The 24,200-nt window shown below is 34.7% G+C and overlaps 1 protein-coding gene across 8 annotated transcripts in view; it reads right to left on the bottom strand.

Annotated features, from left to right (window-relative positions):
• The window catches only part of SENP6 (SUMO specific peptidase 6), a 122,654-nt gene that overhangs the window by 19,344 nt on the left and 79,110 nt on the right, over positions 1 to 24,200 (bottom strand). For 7 of the 8 annotated variants that reach the window (XM_080805761.1, XM_080805759.1, XM_080805760.1 and 4 more), the window contains 7 exons: positions 21,773 to 22,005; positions 18,696 to 18,866; positions 11,941 to 11,974; positions 11,347 to 11,541; positions 10,116 to 10,342; positions 8,684 to 8,793; positions 8,417 to 8,533 (listed from right to left, as the gene is read on the bottom strand). In XM_080805761.1, coding sequence (XP_080661887.1) covers positions 8,417 to 8,533; positions 8,684 to 8,793; positions 10,116 to 10,342; positions 11,347 to 11,541; positions 11,941 to 11,974; positions 18,696 to 18,866; positions 21,773 to 22,005 — 1,087 coding nt within the window. The remainder of the gene's footprint in view (positions 1 to 8,416; positions 8,534 to 8,683; positions 8,794 to 10,115; positions 10,343 to 11,346; positions 11,542 to 11,940; positions 11,975 to 18,695; positions 18,867 to 21,772; positions 22,006 to 24,200) is intronic. The other variant, XM_080805765.1, reaches the window with a different exon arrangement.

Consider the following 24,200-nt stretch of genomic DNA (forward strand, 5'->3'; position numbering starts at 1 on the left):
CGCATACTCTGAAAGCTGTTAGCACTGATGAAAGAAACTGAAGATGATGCAAACAAATGGAAAGATATTCCACGCTCATCGATTGGGAGAACCAATAGTGTTAAAATGTCTATACTACCCAAAGCAATCTACAGATTTAATACAATCCTTATCAAAATACCAACATTTTTTACATAATAATACTAAAATTTGTATGGAACTACAAAAGACCCAGAATAGCAATCTTGAGAAAGAAGAACAAAGCTGGAGTAATACAATCTCAAACTCAAGAAATACTACAAAGTGGTAGTAATCAAAACAGTATAGCACTCACACAAAAATGAACACATACATCAATGGAACAGAATAGAGAGTTCAGAAATAAACCCACACATATATGGTCAATTAATCTACAATAAAGGATGCAAGAATATACAATGGGGAAAAGAGTCTTTTCAACAAATGATGTTAGGACAACTGGATAGACCACATTCTTTTTTCTTTTTTCTTTTTTCTTTTTTTTTAAGATTTCTATTTTCTTTTCTTTTTTTTTTTTTATTTTAATAAGCATATAATGTATTTTTATCCCCAGGGGTACAGGTCTGTGAATCGCTAGGTTTACACATTTCACAGCACTCATCATAGCACATACCCTTCCCAATGTCCATAACTCCACCACCCTCTCCCGTCCCCCCTCCCCCCAGCAACCCTCAGTCTGTTTTTTGAGATTGAGTCTTTTATAGTTTGTCTCCCTCCCAATCCCATCTTTTCATTTTTTTCTTTTCCTAGCTCCCCCCAACCCCCCCACACTGCATCTCCACTTCCTCATATCAAAGAGATCATATGATAGTTGGATGGACCACTTTCTTATACCACACACAAAAAAATAAACTCAAAACAGATTAAAGATCTAAATGTGAGACCTGAAACCACAAAAATTCTAAAAGAAAACATAAGCAGTAATTTCTCTATCATCAGTGCAGAAACATTTTTCTAGATATGACTCTACAGGCAAGGGAAACAAAAGCAAAATTAAACTACTGGGACTACACAAAAATAAAAAGGTTTTACACAGTGAAGAAAACCATCAACAAAATAAAAAAGCAACCTACTAAATGGGAGAAGATACCATATCTGCAAATGATATATCCAATAAGCAGTTAATATCCAAAATATATAAGGAAGTAATACAACTCAATATGAAAAAGAAAGAAAAAAACCCCCCAACCAAATCAATTAATGGGCAGAAGACATAAAGAGACATTTTCCCAAGGACATACAGATGGTCAACAAACACATGAAAAGATGCTCAACATCATTAATCATTGGGAAAATGCATATCAAAACCACAAAAAGGTATCACTTAATACCTGTCAGAATGATAAAATAAAAAAACACAAGAAACAACAAGTACTGGTAAAAATGTGGAGGAAAAAGGAACCTTCATGCACTGTTGGTGAGAATGCAAGCTGATGCAGACACTGTGGAAAAACAGTAGGAGGTCCTCAAAACTTAAAAATAGAATACCCTATGATCCAGTAATTTCACTACTGGGTATTTATCCAAAGAAAATTAAAACAACAATTGAAAAGACATATGCACCCCTATGATCTTCATAGCATTATCTACAATAGCAAAGACATGGAAGCAATCCATATGTTTAGTCATATGTGAATGGATAAAAATGTGTAAAGACACAGACACACACAGACACACAGACACACAGACACACAGACACACAAACGTACTGCTCCTCAGCCATCAAAAAGAATGAGATCTTGCCATCTGCAACAACATGGATGGACCTAGAGGGTACATGCTAAGTAAAGTAAGTCAGAGAAAGACAAATATCATATGATTTCATTCATGCGTGGCATTTAAGAAACAAGACAAACCTTGAGAAAAAGAGACAACCCCCCTCCTCTACTATTAAATATAAAGAACTGGTGGTTGCCAGAAATGTGGGTGGGCAGATAGATGAACTAGATAATAGGGATTAAGAGTACTTTCATCTTGATGAGCACTGAGAAATGTATAGAACCGTTGAACCATTATACCATTATACACCTTGAACTAATACAATACTGTATTTAAGAAAGTCACAGTGAAAGAAGTTTGCTTCCTACTTGAAGAGTTAGAAAAGAACAGTTCTAGCAGCAGTTGATTAGTTATTTTAATATAGTTAAGTTTAAGAAGAAAGTTTTTAAAGTTAACTTCTAAGTATGTCATGAGACATATAAACAAAATATAAATATATTTATAATATAAACAGATTTTTTTTTAAAGATTTATTTTATTTTAGAGTGAGAGAAAGCGCTGAAGTGCAAGTGGAGGTAGGGGGAAGAAAGAGAGAGAATTCCTAAGCAGATTCTCTGCTGAGTGTGGCATCTGATATGGGGCTCAATCTCAGGACTCTGAGATCACGACCAGAGCAGAAATCAAGAGCTAATGTTCAACCAACTGAGCCATCCAGGTACCTTATAAGCAGATTTTTTTTAAAAAAACACAGATTTTGTTGGGTTTCCTTTTTCATTTGGAATACTGATTTCCAGAAAAGTAGAACTTTTAGATAATGTAACTTTAATGTAGTTTTAATTAAAGTGCTACTATAATATCAAGGGGCCTCCTGAAAATGTAAAGACTTTCAACTTTCAAGAGTACACACAAATACTATAAAATTTCTATCACAGTGTAAAAAGTAAAGATATAAGTATGAAATATAACAAGCTACAATGTAAACAAAATATAGGCATTCAACTTATTTTTCAGATCCAACTATATGCTTTCAGAACCAAAAACTATTTTAAATATAAAAAATTAAGTTAAAAGTAAAAGGATGAAAAATACATACCATGCAAACAAAAACCAACAGAAAACTGCAGTAACTATATTCATTGTGAACAAAGGAGGCTTAAGAACAAGGACGTTATCAAGGATATAGAGGAACATTACAAATGACAAAGGGTTGATTCTCCAAGAAACATAAACTTGTATGCACCTAAGAATATCCAAAATATATAAGGCAAAATGAATTTGAAAGGAAAAACAGACAAACCCATTATTATACTTCAAGATCCGAGTATATGTGTGTGTGTGTGTGTATGCTTTATATATATATATAAAGCATACACACACACACACACACGTGTATATTTGTTATACTTGTTCTATATAATCTTCTCAAGTATACGTAACTATCAATAAATGATAGAACAAGCAAGCATAAAATCAGTAAGGACAAAGATGAGCCAAACAGCCAAATAGCTTGACTAAACTGACATTCACAGAACACTTCATCCAACAACAGTAGTACTGTTCTGCACACTCAAGACTTTATGTTTGGTTTCTTAAGGAAGTATACATTAGAATTAAGAGATAATCTTTTTAAAAAATTATGATAAAAATATATAACATCAGATTTACAATCTTAACCATTTTTTAAAAAGATTTTATTTTTAAATAATCTCTACACCCAAAGTGGGGCTCGAACCACAACCCTGAGGCCAAGACTCATGCTTCACTGACTGCACCAGCCAGGCACTCCTCATCTTAAACATTTAAAAAAAATTTTTTTAAATAATCTCTACATCCAATGTGGGGCTCAAACTCATAACCCCAAGATCAAGAGTCGCATGCTCCACCAGCTGAGCCAGTTAGGGGCCTGCCACTCTTAACCATTTTTATGTGTAGAGTTCAATAGTGTTAAGTATATTCTCATGGTTGTGAAACAGATTTCCAGAACTCCATCTTGCAAAACAGAAACTCCATACTCATTACACAATTCCTTTTTCTCCCATCCCTCAACTTTTAATGACCACCATTTTCTTTTCTATGAATATGACAATTTCCAACACCTAATGTAAGTGGGATCAGATATTACTTGTTTTTGTAACTGGCTTATTTCACTTTGCATAATGTCTTCCAGATTCATTCATACTGAGGCATGTGACCGATTTCCTTCCTTATTAAAACTGATTAATATTCCACTGTATTTATATACCACATTTTGTTTATCCATTCATCCATCAATGGACATGTGAGTGGCTTCCACCTCTTGGCTACTATGAACATGGGTGTGCAATTATCTCGTTGAGACCATACTTTCAATTCTATTGGATATATACCTAGAAGCAGGACTGCTGGATCACAGGGTAGTTCTATTTCTAATTTTTGAGAAGCCACTATACTTTTTTGCTTAATAACTAAACCATTCTACATTCCCACCAACAGTGCACAAAGAATCCATTTTACCCACATTCTCAGAACACTTATTTTCTTTCCTTCTTTTTTCTTTTTTAGCAACACTTATTTTCTCTTCTTACTTTTTTTGGATAGTAGCTACCCAAATGGGGATATATATGATTGATATATATATATATCTCCAAACTCTTTGTGGGTTTGACTATTATTTCCCTGATGAATAACATCGAAAATTCTTTCATACACTTGTTGGCCATATGTGGGAGATAACATTTTTTGTCTTAGCTATGAAGAATTTTGAACTCATTTTTTTTTAACTTTTTCTTATATGTGTTTGTTAGGTTTCAGAGGAGTCTAATATCTGCAAAGTTAAACATTTAAAATCTATGGCAGTTTCTCTTTAAAAAAAAAAAAAAGATTTTATTTATTTGACACAGAGAGAGGGAGACAGCGAGAGAGGGAATATAAGCAGGGGAAGTTAGAGAGGGAGAAGCAGGCTGAGCAGGGAGCCGGGGCTGGATCCCAGAACCCTGGGATCATGACCTGAGCTGAAGGCAGACGCTTAATGACTGAGCCACTCAGGCATCCCTATGGCAGTTTCTCTTGCTAGCAAATCAATGATACATTTTATAATTTAATGAAACATATTCCATTACTATCAAATCTTCAAAAGGAAAAATAATACCTTTGAAAATGGGATATAATTGGGGCACCTGGGTGGCTCAGTGGGTTAAAGCCTCTGCCTTCGGCTCAGGTCATGATCCCAGGGTCCTGGGATGGAGCCCCGCATCGGACTCTCTGCTCCGCAGAGAGCCTGCTTCCTCTCTCTCTCTGCCTGCCTCTATGCCTACTTGTGATCTCTGTCTGTCAAATGAATAAATAAAATCTTTTTAAAAAATGGGATACAATTAACATAAATAGAATATAATATTACCCCCGAAGTGAAGTATATCCTGTCGGCTGATGATGTTGACCTTGCCGATTTTGTTTAGTTGTTCTATCAATTGTTGAGAGGGGAACTGAAGTCTCCAGCTGTATTTGTGGATTTGTCTGTTTCTCTTTTTAGATCGGTTCATTTTTGTAGCTCTACCTATTTTGTAGCTCTGTTGTATGGTATATACCCATTCAGGATTGCTAAGTCTTCTTGGTGGCTCTCTAGCCCCGGTAATTTTTGTTTTTAAGTTTATTTTTCTGATAACAATATAGTTAACTCTTGCTTTAACATCTGCTTCATATCTTTTATCAGACTTTTATTTTCAACTTATACATATTATTATCTTTGAAATTACTTTTTTGTAGACAGGACATAGTTGGGCTATGGTGTTTAATTAGTCCACCACTCTGCTGATCTTGGTCTTCTTTCTTTCTTTCTTTCTTTTTTTAAAGATTTTATTTATTTATTTGATATATAGAGAGAGGGAACACAAACAGGGAGAGGAGGAGTGGGAGAAGTAGGCTCCCCGCCGAGCAGGGTGCCCAATGCAGGACTCAATCCCATGACCTGAGCCAAAGGCAGACACTCAACAACTGAACCACCCAGACACCCCTGATCTTGGTCTTCTAACTGACATAAATAGTGCATTTATTCTTTTTATTATTATTTTTTTTAATAGTGCATTTAAATTGAATGTAATTAGGAGTACCTGGGTGGATCAGTCAGTTGAGCATCTTACTTTTGATTTTGGCTCAGGGCATTTTATCTCCAGGTCATGACATGGAGCTCCACCTTGGGCTCTGTGCTCAGTGGTGAGTCTGCTTGAGATTCTCTTTATCCCTCTCCCTCTCTCCCTGTCCCTCCCCACCTCAAATACATAAATAAATAAGATGCAGTTAGTGATATGTTCTATCTTCTAGATCACTGATTCTCTGTCCTCTCCATTTTTCTGTTGTGCCTATATTTATTTGTTACTATAGTTTTTATTTTACTATATTTGTTACTATATTTTTTTGTTACTATAGTTTTAATTCAAAATTTCCACTTTTTCTTCTTTACATCAATTTTAAGTAAGTTTCACATATGTTCACAATTTTTCTCTGAATTTTAATAATGGATGCTTTAAAATCTGTCATAATTCTAATTCTAATAATTCTAGTATCTGTGCTGTCCTGGTGTTGACTATCTATTTATATTATGTTTTCTCATTCTATCTGAGATCTGCTTGTTGGTAAGAGAAGTAATTTTAGATTGAAAGATGGGCATTTTGAGTATTATGTTACAGGACTCTAGATCTTATTTAATTTTCATGCTTTAGAAGGCTTCCCTGGTACCACCACCTTCTAGTGGGTATAGTGGGCTCCACCTCATTACTGCCAGGTGGGGATGGAAGTTTAGGTTCTCTACTAGGCCACTATTATGAGAGACAGAGGGGCTCTGTGTTACGAGTAAGGATTGGAGTCTCCCCGCTAGGCCTCCACTGATACCATCTCTGCTGGACAGAGAGAGAAATGAGCATCTCATTATCCCCCAGGGACCAGGGTAGACGTCCATGTCTACATTTGACTGGTATTAGCTCAGGGTCACTGGGACCTTAAAGTTATTCTGAGCCTTTATCTGCCCTAACCTCTGCTGTACAGAACCCACTTAACGTATCCTCCTTTAAAGCTTTCAACTCCCTTCAATTTCATGGCATAACCAACTATGGATTTCTCCTCTTACCTCTCAAATCCTTCAGAATTTATTCATGAGAATCTCTTTCTTCCCTAACTCTCCAGATTCTGTCCTTTATAGCTCTTTTTCTCATTCTGTATTTCTACCTAAGCAATTTTACCCATTCTCATAATTACACTACCACTTGCAAAATAAAGCCTCCTAATTCTCTATGTCTCCAGGCCAGAACTCAAATGACCTCCAGAACCATATACTCAGCTGTTTATTGGCACTGTCCCTTTTGTTGTATCACAAACATCTAAAAGCAAACTCATCCCTTCCTCCAACAAACCTGTTCTGTTTTTGTTCATTGCTTCAAAGTCAGTGACAAAATCATTTCGCAGGTCTCACTAGTCAGAAAGCTAGGAGTTACCTGCCAACTATTCCTCTCATTCTTGATATCCATTCACTCAGTTGCTAAACAACTCTACCTCTTAAGAAAACATTTATTTCCTTTTCACTCTAATTAAAATGCCTTACTGAGACTTTTTTTTTTTTAAAGTAGGCACCAAGCTCAGCATGGAGTCCAAGGTGGGGCTTGAACTTACGACTCTGAGATCAAGACTTGTGCTGAAATCAAGAGTTGGAACCAGCTGAGCCACCCAGTGCCCCTTAATCAGGCTTCTTGTATCACCTTAATTAAATTTCCTTAAATCATCCCTCATCTAGACATCAACAATAAATAATTATTGTCAAAATGATCTTAAGGAAGCTCAATTATGATACCACATCTCTGATCAAAACCTTTACTCTTTGTAACAATGTACTCTTTTCCCAAATGGGCGGCTGCAACCATTAGTAGGTTATGAAGTCAATTCCGCAGCTTTCAACAACCATTTCTTCAAAAAAAAATAGTTTTATGAAATACATTTAAATAAACTAGAAAATACTGGCAAGTGCTGGATACACTGATAGTTCTGTTTTGTTTCATATACACACTCATTTTATATCACAAACCAGTAAACACATACAAATTTATACATGTATAAACACACTGCACATACATGTATATGCATGTGTATACTGGGTCATGATGTAAGCTCTTCCAGGAAAGAATCTTGGTCCCTTCTATTTCCCAACCCCCAAAGAGAATGAAGCACTGTTTTGCTGCTGTGTCTATACCATGTTAATACTTCTGCCAATGCTTTAATCCCACATTTGTGTTCCCTATAAGACCATAAATTTCTAACACAGTATGTGGTACATAGCTGGCACTAAATATCAAGTAAAATCATACTTTTGTGCTTGCTCAATAGTTTATTACCTAGAGTAGTAACAATTTTTTAAAGGCCTAAAATAGTATAACAATAACAATACAATAAGCTAGCATTTATGAACATGCTGCATGGGCCAAGTATTTTCCTAATGCTTGACATGTATTATTTAATTTTCATACCCTTTTAGATGTTACTACTCTTCTCACTTTTTTATGAGAAAACACAGGTAGAGACATTAAATAATTTCCCAAACATCACACAATAAGTTGCAGTGATAGAATTCAAAACCCAAACAGTTCTGATTCTAGAAAACAAAGATATACACTACAGAATGTTAAAAGATACGCTTAAAGAAGGTAGAAAATTAACTTACTTTAAATAAAAGTCTATAATAACATCATTTAAAAATTCTCCTTCACTTAGACAGTGCAGGTCCTCATTAGTAACAGAGATGCCTCCCTTAGCTGGAGGTGGTGGATATACTATCAATCTGTAACAAAATAAAACAAACAAATTAAAAAAAAAAAAAACTCACAAGCAAATGAGCAAATATGTATGTGTGTGTGTATGTATATAATTGAAATGTAATAAAAGAGAAAACAAATTTAAGAGCATTGCAAATGTAAATCAATATTCTCACTTTTCTACAGGGCCCATGAAGATGGTATGATTCTCTCCAGTTTCTTCATCATCATCAAAAAACTGGAATTCTTGCTTGTTTTTAAGTTGTATTTTAGATTCAAGGGACACCTGGCAAAGGAAATTATCAGTTTATAAAATCAATTGGGAAATTTTTCAATAAAAAAGCGAGCACAAGGCAAGAATACAATTTAAAAAAATTATAAATTTGAATTTAAAGAGCATATATGATTTTTAACAATTAAAAATAAGAAATAGGCAAAACTAGGGCCTACATTCTTTCTATGTATAGTTTCTAGAACAGTGATATTCTTCCAATTATTGTAACAATGGTTTACTGGTATCTTGTCTATGATCTCTATCATCCTTATGAAATTATATTTGTAAATCCAAAGAACAGATACAGTGGTTTCTGATTCTGGGAGTGGAGCCCTTCCTAAATTCAATGATTAGGCAATCCATGGGGTATGAGAGCAGAGGCTCAGGAAACATAGTCCAATGAGCTTCAGTTCCCCAGAATGAAGAAGTCCTTAAGAAAGAGCCTTGCATTGAAATTTTATTCTATCACAGCTGCATTATGGCTTCAGTTGCTCTTTTCTTCCTCATCAATAACCTCTTGAGGCAAGTTCTGCAAAATAAGAGGAATGGTTCCCCTTTCTTCTGTTCTTTTTGTCAACCCACTAACTGTCTGAATAGCTCTTCTCTGGTGAGACCTTGCTCAGCTTCACCAAGACTGTGCCTTGGATAGCCCTATTTCCAATTTTTAGGCAGGACGAAAGATTTTAAGTACTTCTAAATAAATTAAGTCAGTAAAATTCAGTTGCAGGGTTAGGGGACAAATTTGTGTTATTTAACGTTGTACTATGTATTATAAGAGTACACAGCTTTTGGCTTCAGAGTTACCCACTATATGATTAGGTATTCTAGAAATGGATACATATGTTGATAGTCACAATCAAATGGCATGTATTCTTTGTTTCCCAAATTTTCAAACATGTATGCACATGTTACGTGTAAATGTACATCAAGGACCAAAATTCCTTTATCTGTATTGAAGTCAATGGCATCACTGGGAACCACTACCAAATTTAAGAGTAACAATCAATTTGAATGTAGCAGTATATGAACATGTATGTTCAGAGTGGGGGCGGGCAGTGGAGAAAAAAGGATGAGAGAAAAACAAAAGATTAAAAGGTAAGAATACAGTATGGAAAGGAACTAACACTGCTTCTGAAACTTATACCAAGTACTGTTTGTGTCACAAGTCACCTACCCACCATTAATATTTTGACACATAGTTTACAAATCACATATAAAAGCAAATGATTCTGAAATGGAATTAAAAAGATCTAACTCCAAAATGTGCAGTATGATAATGAAACATATTTCACTTTAAAGCTACCCATTACTTAAAAAACTAAAAAAATAATTACATTTTTAATTTTGTTTTCTTTTTGCACACAACTTCCTTTGATGCTCTCTTCATAGGTTCTTGTACAGGCAACAAGTCTGCTATTGGCTTCTTCAAAGGGAATTTTCGCAAAAAAATTGGACACATTATTCTTTATGCCAATGTCAGTAATGATACTTTCAAATACCATATTTGCCTGAGGATCAAGGCCATTTTGAAAAATTAAGATTATGTACTGTTCTTCCAAATCTGAAAAGAAATCAATATAACTTTAAGTCTAAAAGAAAAAAAAAATGGGCAAACAGATATTAGAAAAAGAGTAACAACTACTTGTTTCCACGGGTATCATCAGAAATCTGGTGTAAATGTTCAAATTACTGTTTGATATACAGTGGATATGTAACAAATACTGGAATAAAGACCAGTGACAGTGTCACCTAACAATGTCACCTAAAAGTTATTAAGAAAAAGGAACCAGAATATATTACCCTAAGAGCAAATTTAAGAACAAATCTATTCATGGATGTAACTAATACATTTCATCTAATAGGATCCATATACAGTTTTAAATATATTTCAATTAACATTTTTGTCAAACACAAATAAGAAACTACCAGGTTTATTAATAGCTCTAGAGAACTTAACTGAAAAAAAAAAATTAAAAAACTACTCTTCACTAATGTACCAAGTCTTGCAGCTTTAATAGTAGCTATCACTTATTCATTATTAAGCTAAAGCAGCAATTACTGCTGAAAAGTATTTACTTTACAATTAGTCAAGCTATGTCATAAACATTAGAAGTGAAGGGAAGCAAAGTGGAGAACTCCATCTATTATTGCAGATGATGAAGACTTATTATAGGAGCCAACCAACTTCCTATTCAAGATGTTTCAAGGATTCTAGAATTATATGGTTGATTTACACTTAGTACTCCTACCAGTGCATTAAAATTTTTCATTTTACTCAGATTACAGTGTTAAAATAAGGAATGCAAACCTTTTTTGCATTTTAACCCATTTTGAAAACTTTCTAAATGGGTAAACCTGGGTTTCACCTTTAGAAATTCCACTTTCTGTGGGCTTTTTCCCTCATTTATAAAATGGTAATTATATAACATATATGTATGTAAATATAGATCTTACAAGATCACTGTAAGGACTGTAGATAATACACATCTAAGGCATCTATTAAAGCACACTCACACTGTGCTATACAATGCACTGTATTATTATAAGGTGTTCTACAAAACTTACTTGTTAACTTATTTGTTCCCTTAGAATCATTCCAAACTTTATCCTCCATATTCATTTGCAATTGCATGCTTAGCTTTTGATAAACTGCTGGTATTGTCTGAAGAAACACGACTGGTAATTTTCGGACATTACACCATTCACATTTAGTTAGATCAGAGGTATTTAAAGTAATCCCTACAGGATCATTTTCTGGTTCTGGGGGAAAATAAATGGAATTAGAAAAGGAATCAATTCTTAAAATCATGAATGGAGAAACTGTAAGGAAATACAAGTTTAAAGTTAACCATGTATTTGCTACGCTCTAAAAATATTAAGTGTCATGAGAAATGAAAAATCTTTATAACTATCTTAAAGAAGCTTCTGCATGTCTTCCAAATGAAGAGGATTCTAAAGAAGTATACTTATAAAATTAAACACAGGTTTTATGATGTTACAAAATAAAATTACACTATTAAAATACATGCCCTTTGTTAAGAAATATGTAATAACTAATCATCTTCATGAACTCTATGAATATCATTTAATATTTTATTCCTGCAAAGTGTTTTATTGTAAAGAAAGCTTTAGTGAGTAAAAAGACATAAAACAGCTTACCTTCTAGCTGTATCTTGATAAAATCTAAACAAAACTAAAAAATAAGATAAATTAGTACAATCACAGACTTAACGAAGATTTTGCTACAAATACCCTAAATGACATATTATTTGAGAGGCTACAGAGGGCAAAAAATAATGAAACCATCTACCATGTACTTAAATATGAGATATCCCTCCCCATGCCAAATTATCTTTCAGAAAGGTAAGTTTCACTTTTTTATTCAAGCACTTAGAACATTTCTTACATTATTGGTTTATTTCTTAGAACTTCAAAGAGATGTTGACTGAGTATCACAGCAAAATCCTGAATACTCCTTACCTAGATTCACTAACTATTAAAACTTTGGCACACCTACTCCCCATTACTCTATGTACATACACACCTCCCTTTGTTAAACCAGCATAAAACAAGCAGAGGGCATCATGATATTCCAACCCCAAATCCTTCAGCATCTATCTTTCAAGAACGACATTCTCCTACACAACCAAGACAGCATTACCACACCTAAGAAAACCAAGATTAACTCTATCCAACATACACTTCTTATTCAAACTTTCCCAGTTATTCAAAATTGTTCTTTATTGTGTTATATTTTATTTTACTTTAAGATTTTATTTATTTAACTGACATACAGAGCACAAGCAGGAGGAGCAGGAGAGGGAGAAGCAGGCTCCCCACTGAGCAGGGAGCCCAACATGGGGCTCAATCCCCAGACCCTGGGATCATGGCCTGAGCCAAATGCAGATGCTTAACTGACTGAACCACTCAAGCACCCCTTTTATTGTGTTTTAACTTCTCCAATCCATGATTCTTTCAAGGTTACATTTGTCTCTTTCGTCTACCCCTGTCAGGACCAGAAATATGCCTTCTTCTGTTCTTCGTAACATGACCTTTGAAGAATCCAGGCTAGGTTCTGCAAAATATACATCTTGAACTTGTGTTGCCTAATTGTAAAATTCAGGCCACACATTTCCACCTAATACAGCATATCGGTGATGTTTTGTACCTCCTACTACATCATACTGGAAGGGATATGATGTCAGGCTGTCCCATTACTGATACAAACTTAATCACCTGGCAAAGGCAATGTGCCAGATCTTTCCGCTGTTAAGATATACTTTTCTCTTAGTAATTGAATAGTAATCTGTGGAGAGATACTTGAAAGCTTTTGAATATCCTGTTCCCTAATAACCTTTCTGCTAATGGCTTTAGAATCCACTGGCTATCTTGCCTCAATCAGTTATTATTGGTAGTCTAAAAGGTGATTTTTAAATATTTTATCTATTTAAGAGTGAGAGACAGAGATAGTGATAAGAGAGTACTAGCTGGAGGAGGGGGGAAGCAGGTTCCCCGTTGAGCAGGGAGCCCCATGTGGGGGATGTGGGGCTCGATCCCAGAATGCTGGGATCATGACCTGAGCCGAAGGCAGCCGCTTAACCGAACGAGCCACCCAGGCGTCCCTAAAAGGTGATTTTCTAACTAGATTTTTAACATACAGAAGACATATTAAGCCCACTATATCCTGAATTAATACTCACTGTGTGTGTTGTGTTAAGAGAATGAAAACATAGACAAGAATTTCAAAATGCATTTAAAAATAAGTTGGAGGCCATCTGCAATGACGTTGATAGAGCTAGAGTGTATTATGCTACATGAAATAAGTCAGAGAAAGATAAATAACCCTATGACTCACTCCCGTGGAATTAAAGAAGAAAACAGATAAACATATGGGAAGGGGGAAAAGAAAAAAAAGGACAGGGAAACAAACCATAAAGAAACTTTTTTTTTTTTTAAGAGCGAGAATGATAGGGGTAATAGAGGCAGAAGGAAAGAGAAAGAATCTTAAGAATCTTAAGCAGGCTCCACACCCATAACCCTGAAATCATGACCTGAGATGAAATCTGAAATTGGATGCTTAATCAAGTGAGCCAGCCAGGTGCCCCCAAACCACAGGAGACTTTTTTTTTTTTTTAAAGATTTTATTTATCTGAGAGAGAGAAATCATGAGGGGAGGAAGAAGAGGAGGGAGATGGAAAAACAGACTCCCTGCTGAACAGGGAGCCAACATGGGAATCGATCCAAAGACCCCAGGATCACAACCCCAGTGGAAGGCAGACACTTAGCTGACTGAGCCAACCAGGCAACCCACCACAAAAGACTCTTAACAATAGAGAACAAATTGAGTATTGATGGAGGGAGGTGGGTGGGAAATGGGCTAGACAGGAGATGGGTATTAAAGAGGGCTTGTGGGGCACCTGGGTGGCTCAGTGGGTTAAAGCCTCTGCCTTCAGCTCAAGTCATGATCTCAGGGTCGTGGGATTGAGCCCCGCATCGGGTTCTCTGTTCAGCAGAGAGCCTGCCTCCCCCCTCTCTCTTTGCCTGCCTCTCTGCCTACTTGTGATTTCTGTCTGTCAAATAAATAAATGAAATCTTTAATAAAAAATAAATAAATAAATAAAAGAGGGCTTGTGATGAGCACTGGGTGTTTTATGTAAGTGATGAATCACTGAACTCTACTCCAGAAACTAATATTGCACTATATGTTCACTGAAATTTAAAAAGTTAATTAATTAATTAATTGAACACTCTAGACTTTGGACATAATTGGCCTGGCTCATTCGGTAGAGCATGCAACTCTTGGACCTCACGGTTGTGAGTTCAAGATCAACACTGGGTGTGGAGCCTACTTAAAAATAAGTAAGTTGGATTGATATATGGAAAGATTAACAGATACATGAAAAGCAAATTTAGTAAAATGCTAATGGCAGAACCTAGCTGGGAGTTTTAGGAGCATTATTTCAACTCTTCTGCTTAAAAACTTTCACAATGTAGAAAAAGGAAGCAAAGAAATATAAAATAAATTTAGTAATTATTACAACTGCAAAGTCTAGCATGTCACAAAACATACCTTCTAAAGATAATATGTTAAGTGGGGACACCTTACTTGCAGCTTGGGAACATTCCAACATACATAGAAGCTGAAGTTATATGCTTTAAAAATTATGTCAGATGACTCAAAAAGTAGCAATAAGGATGACATAAACACAAAATGGAGGCATTTAAATAACACTGGCCTATGAGATGTAAAAAGAAAAAGAAGCATGTCTAAGTATCTGTCATGTAAAAATTTGTGTGTAACTAAATTACAAGTAGACACTAAGCTATTTCACCATCATCCCCAAGAATCTCTAAATTTAAGTTAGGTGAAACTTTATCTTCTCAATTTTCTCACTGGAAAAATGAGGAATTGAATTATAATTGAGTATATATGGTATTCCTAATAATGTAAGCAATTTCCCTGTAAAACGAAAGTATTTACATTTAAAGGCACTACTTTTTAAATAAAACTGGCTGGCCCTCTTGGTAGAGTATGTGAATCTTGACCTCAGGGTCCTAAGTACAGCCCACAATGTGTATAGAGAGCTTACTTAAGAATAAAACAATATAACATAGCATAACAGGGGCACCTGGGTGACTTAGTCAGTTAAATGCTTGCCTTTGACTCAGGTCATGATCCCAGAGTCCTGGAATCGAGCCCAGCATTGGGCTCCCTGCTCACTGGGGACTCTGCTTCTCCCTCTCCCTCTGCTGCTCCTCCTCCCCTGCTTATGCTCTCTGTCCCTCTCAAATATATCTTTAAAAAAAGAATAAAAACACAATAAAAAGATTTAAAATTGGCACTTCTAGATAGTACCAATTCTTCCAATGAATGAATTTAAAATAATTAAATTACCCAATAATAAATGAGATTTGATAAAGTATATAAAACAATAAAACATTTAAAATCTGAGAATAACGATGACATGGCAGGTAAATCATTTCGTTATAAAACCTAAGGAAGTTATACTCAAGAAGAAAATGTCAAATCATCTTTTATTTTTTTAAAGATTTTATTTATTTTATAGACAGAAACACAACAAGAAGGGAACACAAGCAGAGGGAATGAGAGAGGGAGAAGCAGGGCCTCCCACTGAGCAGGGATCGATCCCAAGACTCTGGGATCATGACCTGAGCCAAAGGCAGATGCTTAACAACGGAGCCACCCAAGTGTCCCTCATCTTTTACTTAAAAAATTTTTTTTTTAGAGAAAGAGAGTGAAGAGAGGTGTGTTGGGGGGAGAGAATTCAAAGCAGGTTCCATGCCCAGCTTGGAGCTTGATGCAGGGCTCAATCCCATGACCCTGAGATCATGACCTGGGCCAAAATGAAGAACTGATGCTTAAGTGGCTAGCTACCCAGGTGCCCCAAATCATCTTCATTTTTAATATATTACCTGAAGAAATTACAGATTAATTATACTTCATCAATGAATGTTCTCTGGAACAATTCCATGGTACAAGGAAATTTAATACCACAAATTACAATATTTCACATTATAAACACAACTACTTATTGGCTGAGATATTTCACCTAGCATTTGAAAAAAAAAAAACCCTGTATGAACACATTTTTTATTATATATACTGCCTTTATTTTTTAAAATTAAAAAAAATTTTTTGTCTTTTAAGATTTTATTAAAAAAAGATTTTATTTATTTATTTGACAAAGATAGAGTTCACAAGTAGGCAGAGAGGCAGGCAGAGAGAGAGGGGGAAGCAGGCTCCCCCAAAGAGCAGAGAGCCTGATGTGCAGCTTGATCCCAGGACCCTGGGATCACGACCCGGAGCCGAAGGCAGAGGCTTTAACCCACTTAGCCACCCAGGCGTCCCTTGTCTTTTATTTCTTAAAATAAATTCATGAAGTTAGTTTCCTTCACTAGATCATATATAACCTAACATGCAACTTTCATGTAAAAAACGTTTCACTCCAATTTTAATGTAGTTTCTCTTTTTTTAAGCAATCTCTAAGATGTGTGGAGAGAAGACCTTAAATCCTAGATCAAGTGTCACATGTTCTACAAACAGCCAGCCAGGTGCCCCATGCAGTTCTTGTTAGGTAGCGTTAAGACCAAAAACACAACTTTCAACTAAATGTCTAAATTATCAGCAAAACTTTATGATATTGAAAAGTTCTGAATAACAGTGTTAATGTGGGGAAAAGCCATAAAACCTACAGGGTATCCCTGAGAATTTTTGAGGTATTTTGACTTAGAATGATATTTTTTTGATGGACAGAAACCAGGAAAGATAATCTGTAATATGAAGACTTGTAACAAAACACAAATTTCATAAATCCCTGAGAAGCTTGATATATGTTACAATAGTACTGGGTACTGGATACTGTAGTTTATATGTAATTTGCTTTAAATCTCTGGAGTACTTTTTTTAATGCTGAGAAGCTAGAGTTAATGACTAAAAAAAAAAAAAAAAAAAGAAATCAGGTTTCCCATACAGCTTTGCTCTACATAAGAAATCAGGTCCATAGTTGATTTTCTCCTATACTAACTTACAGGTCTTTTTCTTCCCTTTGATCATATTGTATCCCGAAATTATAACTCCTAGAAAATAAATAACTACTACTTACCATAATTTAAATAATAATAAAACTACCACCTTATAACTTTCCATATGTAATACAATATATGTTCTTATAGACTCTGGCTTTATGTATAAGAAATAATACTATGGGGGCACCTGGGTGGGTCAGTGGGTTAAAGCCTCTGCCTTCGGCTCAGGTCATGATTGCAGGGTCCTGGGATCGAGTCCTGCATCAGGCTCTGCTCAGCCGGGAGCCTGCTTCCCTTCCTCTCTCTCTGCCTGCCTCTCTGCCTACTTGTGATCTCTGTCTGTCAAATAAATAAATAAAATCTTAAAAAAAAAAAAATGGAAAAGAAAAAGAAATAATACTAGGGGACCAGGTTTGAAAGAATAGATGAAAACAGGTATCTGGGGACACAAAGTTTAAGTCATTATAAAATAAAAGGTACAAACTAAATGCAGTGCTATAGGAAGATTAATCTACCAATAATGTGTATAATACATTGGAAAAAAGAAAAATGACTAAAAAGGCTGGTTAATGCTGGTTAAATGTTATGTATTAAAATTTCAAATAGAAAATATGTGTTTGAATTAGACTGGTGGCAGCAGAATTAACAGGTATGACAAGTCCTTTGGGCTTTATGGATACCAAACTAGTCCAAAAGCACAATGTCTCTCGGGTGGCAATTTATTCCAATAATCTACTTCTAAGATTCTTAATGCTGTAAGACATTTTTCTGCAGCCCCCAAAGCTTCTGGATCCTTCTTTCTCTCATTATTGTTCTTTAAAATACTCTTTTCAGGGTGCCTGGGTGGCTCAGTCATTAAGCATCTGTCTTTGGCTAAGGTCATGATCCCAGGGTCCTGGAATCAAGCTATGGCGTCGAGCTCACTGCTCAGCATGAAGCCTGCTTCTCCCTCCCCCTCTCCCCCTACTTGTGTTCCCTCTCTCAGTATGTCTCTCTCTCTGTCAAATAAATAAATAAAATCTTAAAAAAGAAAAGTAAAGAAAAATACTTTTTTCATGCAGTGAGCTGGCATGAGAATAAAACAGTAACATACTGGTTTTCTAACTTAGTGAGAATAAGTCTTTCTGTGATGAGTATGTACTACCTTGAACATGACATTATAAGTTTTTACCCATTGACTTTTATTGTGAGGAGCTGTTTATACTTGTCTATATTCTCTTAAAGCAATACGAAATCTTGAAATAATTTTTAATATCCTATTAAGTTAAACATTTTAATTTACACATTTTAAAATATTATATTTAGCCTTAGCTATGGAATTTTGAATCTCATAATTGGTACAGTAAAAAGCTTAAGAATGTACTTACAATTACAGGCTCTATTAATAGCCGGAAGAGTGTTCCTACTCGTATACTTCGACAGTTTAAAATGACACTGTCGAAGGAACTTTGGCAGCTTAAAGATACAGGATCAACTAAAGTTTCTTGAGACGTCACTTTACGACGTTTTAGAGGTGTGCTGACAATAGAATTACCAAACTGAAAAAGAAAAAAACGTTTTCACTTAATTAAGCAACTAAAACAAGGCTGCAAAACTAAGTACACATATGCAAAGAAGATGCAACATAAAAAATGTAATTATCAAAAGATTTTACTTCAACAGGGGAATAAATATTTATTGATTTCATATAACAGAAATCCCTCCTATTTCAATCAGCTATACCTTACCTAGTCATTACATGAAATTCCATTAATAGCACAGCATTGAGAAATGGTAATTTGGGAATCAGACTGCCTAGGTTCAAATCATAGCTATACCATCTTTTAATTATCTGACTTTTAAAACAAAACTAACTCCTTAAGGTTTGATTTCCTAAACTGTAAAATATTAAGAGCATCTATTCAAATGAGGTAATGCATACAAGCAGCTTAGCACGGTTCTTCATGCACAGTAAAATGTTAGATAAAAGCTGGCTAGTAACAGTGGTAGTGCGGGGTTATAATGTTTGGATTAAATCAGTAATTTTTTTGGTAAGATTTTATTTATTTATTTGAGAGACAGGTGAGAGCAAAAGAGACCACAAGCAGAGCGGGGGTGTGGGAGCAAGGGCAGAGGGAGAGGGAAAAGCAGACTCCCCGCTGAGCAGGAAGCCAGATGCAGGGGGGTTGAGATCATGACCCTCACGTAAGGCAGCCCCTTAACTGACTAAGCCATCCAGGCATCCCTAAATCAGCAATTCTTTAGAAAACAGGTACAGGTACTTAGGGGAATGGTTATTTACAAAAGGATTCTTCTTTATATATTTGAAAATGTTAAAGTACTTGATCTGCTATGTTCCAGTCACTTCCACATGCAAAATAATCATAATAAATTATTTTGAGTATATAATTTAATGGTACTGAAGTTATGATAAAAATTTTATTATTATCACAAGACTAAAACATGGTCTTGATAGAAAGCAAGAAAAAAAAAATCTCCTGCATAGAGATAGACACTATTCTCCCACTGTCCCCCAAGAGACATTTCTATGATATATGACATAAAATAGATATTAAAACAAAACACACACACACACACACACACACACACACACACACATTTCTGCAAACTGCTTTTTTGGGCTTATTAACAGATTAATCATGAATACTTTCCCAAATTATTAATAGAAACCTACTAAGGTTTAAAAGCTTTTTTCTTTAGTTTCAGAATTATTTCTCCAAATGAAATGTTATTTAGGTCAATAATAAACACATAATTTAAGAGTTGCTCCAGTTGAATCCAAAGCGGAGAGATTCAGTCTAGAAGTGGGTGGTCCATATCCTCCCAAGCCTCTAAAAGAGCATTCAGGATCTCTTATCGTTCAGTGTGCCAGTCTGAAAGCTGTTCACCCACACATTCCATCATATGGAAATCTATTATTTATTTAATTGAGCCCTCCTAAGACTGGACATGTGAGTTCTCTCTGACCTTACCCCATGACACACTATGCTCTAAGCATTTTTGCAGCTGAATCATGGTATTTGTAAGTATTGCCAAATTGCCTTCCAACATAGCTGTACCAATTTACACACTCAACTTTACATTTCTCCAAACACTAACCAAAATGAACACTATTATATACTTAAAAATTATCAACAATCTGACAGTTAACAAAACATATTTTAATTTCATTTTCAGTACCTCATCATCTATCAAATCCGGTTTTGGTGTTTTGATATACTGTTCTGTACTTTCCATTCAATAAAATATATTCATCACTTCATTTACTATTTTTGCTTGGCTAAAATGCTTGAAAAGGCATTCCCCAAATTATATTAAAAACAGTAATTCATATTCTTCTATCATCATTATATCATTATAGATACTTTGTTTTCATTTGTTTTCCATCTTAACAACCAAATTTATGTTTCCATATTTTTATACTGGTAACAATTCTTGATATATGTATACACATATGTAATTTCTTTTAACATACAAGTATTTTTTTAAAAAGTTCTTTTTATAAAAATAAGAAAATATGCACATATTTCTGTAATTTGGTATTCCTACCCACCAATACCATGTAGAAATCCTAAAAGTCATTTATACAGCTCTAATTCTTAGCCAATGGCAGTATAACAGTCTATAGTATAGATAGACCATAATTTCTTCAGCCATTTCCATATTAATAAACAAGATTTTGTTTGCATTTGTTTGCCAATAATGTTTACATATACAGTCTTAGACATTCCCTCTCTGTAGTGAGAAGTTTCTTTTGAGACTGAGTTTAGGGAATGAATATTTTGGTCATTCATTACACATTCAAAAATTTTAACAGATGTTCTTATAACTGCGTTCCCAAAAGACTATAACAACTTTCTTTTCCACCTGCAAAATAGAAAAGCACCCTTTCCCTTGGAGTCTAGCCAGCAGTCCATATTAATCAATTTTGTATTAATTTTGAAACTGTTAAGTTCATTTGAATTTTCTCCCCTTTTTGTCTTTTTCTATTACAAATTACAAACATTCCTTTCTAGATCCATTTACTGACATAATTTCTCTTATCTTTTGCCACCTAAATATTTTGAAATTTTTATGTATTAAAATGTAAAATAAAACACAGCAAAACAGTATCATAGTATAATACATCCAAGTTTTAAAAATGACTTCTCCCTGGTCCACTAGATTATACAAATATACTTTTTCATACTTATATTTTACTATAAATTTGATATTATTTCTTCTTTTGAATTTTTCACATCTTAAGCTTTTAACTTAATTGAAATTGATTTTTGTATGTTTTAATATTCTTTTAAATAATCTTCCAATCAATTATTTTAAGCCCCACTTAAGGAATAATTTATCTTTTTCTCCTAATGACATTGCTAAATTTCCCTCTAAAAAAGTATTTACATTCCAAAGGGGGGACTTAATCTGAATAAATGTCAATAAATGTGAAAAGTACCTGGTCTTTCATTCTTGCTTTTCTTGGCAATGTAACTGTATTTAACTCTGAATCTGCTGGAATGCTTCTTAGTTCATGCTCTACTCTACAGATATTTTCATTTAGTGCTGCTTCTACTTTTCCAGTGGATGGTGCTGGGGAAGAACATGCTGAATCAGCAGGTTGAGGAGATATGCTTTCTCTTCTGTTAGTCCTGTCATTGTCATCATCATCATCATCACTGGACAAAATTACTATAAAGAAAATGTTAAATACTTCAGGTATTTCATTTCTGTCAGTTAAATATGTAAATATTTACACCAAAGCGGGAAATATACCAAATTTGCTTTGGATCTCTTCCAGAACTGAGATTAATAAAAACAAATGAAGATACAATCCATTCTATCTGATGAAAAATTAAATTTGGAGACAATTAAAAAATGAAGACAGCATAAGAAACTGGCTTTTTAAAATAGAATATATAAATATGTAATTATTCTGTAGTCCATTACCATCAGCCACACAGGAAATATACACAAGTTACAGAAAAATTTAAATGTTTATCATAGATCTACTTCAGAGTTCTAGAAAGTCTCAAGAATGAAGATAATCTGTATATAAATTGTTCAAAAAATGGCATGCATTTAAATGTATGTGAAACTCCATGTGACTAAATAATTTTATTTCACACAGGAAATCACTAAAATCATAAATGGTCCTTGGGACAGTGTGGACCAGTGTGCACTGCTCAGTAAATTCTTTGGAGTAAATGAATATGGGCATGAGAAGATATTAAGGGAATTTGCTCTTAGACCTTCTATTCATTACTGGTCTTACCAAACCCATTTTTAAATTAGTCCCAAGAGCTACCCACAATGCACTTGAGTCAAACCTTAACTCCTTATTACGGTTTATAAATGTACATAATCTGGCCATTGCCTACTTCAATTTTCTTACACTACGCCATTTCCCCCTCTTTCTGCTCTAGGCACACCATCCACTTATATTCTGTTCCTCAAACTTCACAACTTCTTTTTGTCTGGACTGTAATTCCCCTAATACTTTGCATTTTTGTCATCAAATAGCTTTTTGATTGACTACCCAACTTAAAGTAAGCACATAGGTACTTGGCATATTCACAACAAATGATATACATTTTCTTTTGTTTTTTTGTTGTAGATGTTTACTTGCTCTCTCCCCACTACATATAAACTTGAGAAAGCAGAATCACTGCCTTGTTTACTGCTATATTTCCTGAGTCTAAAAACCACCTGGAGAAGAAAAAGAATTCAAAAATCATATACTGAAGAACACATAACTTGTAGAAGCAATTTTCTTTTTTAGAATCCCACATGTAAATGTTTAGTTAATATTTTTTGAATAATACACATGCCCCAGAAAACCATAATCCCAGCATCACTCCATTTGCCTTTTTTATTTTGCTGTCTAGTCTCAGGAGCAAATGCTAAACTGAATCTTTTCAGAACTATTTCATTAATTAAAAAACTTAAGCCAGATTACTAGGTCTAAGCAGATTTATACATATTTGAAAGTTAGGGTTTTTTAATTTACTATTTAGCTCAGTTTCTCTTCTCTGTGAAATTAGGGTCAAAAATGGCACCTATTTCAAAGAATTGTCACAAGAACAAATGATTTAATACATAAAAGGTTTTAGCACCGTGCCTGACATTATGTAAGCTTTTAAAAAAAGTTCATGAACTGCATCATTTGTTTACAAGAAACATACAGAAACATACATATGAAAGGGGAAGCAAACTGTTCTACTGATATTTTTTTAAGGTGCTTCAGGGACACTAAAACCTCTATATCCACTATTAAAAAAAACCATTTAAAGCCCCAATGCTGCAGCAGATAGAATGATACTACATAGTTCTTGTTTTATTAACTTAAAATAAATGAGAATTGTGCTCAATGACACCATACTTGCAAAGCAAACAGGAAGTGTGCAAAGATACCATATACTTAAAAATCTTGTTCTCATAGCTGATTTCATTCTGTATATAGAACACATTCTATGTGATACATTAAGATTCTGCATCAGCATCTATGATGGACAAGTTGTGTCCCCTCAAAATTCGTATGTTAAAGCACTAACCCCCCTGTTACTGTATTTGGAGATACAGCCGATAAGAAGGTAATAAATGTTAAATGAGGTCATAAAAGTGTAGCCTTAATCTAATAGGACTGGTGTCCTTATAGGAAGAAGAAATGCAGAGATTTCTCTGCGCAAACATAGAAGAAAGACCATGTAAAGACACTGTGAGGAGGTGGCTGTCTACAAAGCGATGGCACCTTGATCTTGGACTTCCAGCTTCCAGAAACATGAGAAAATAAATATCTGTTGTTTAAGCTACTTAGTCTACAGTATTCTGTTATGGCAAACCAAGGACACTAAAACAGGATCTTTGTGCTTATACCCCATCTTGTT

Source organism: Martes martes (assembly GCF_963455335.1).
Source record: "Martes martes genome assembly, chromosome: 6".
NCBI lineage: Eukaryota > Metazoa > Chordata > Mammalia > Carnivora > Mustelidae > Martes > Martes martes.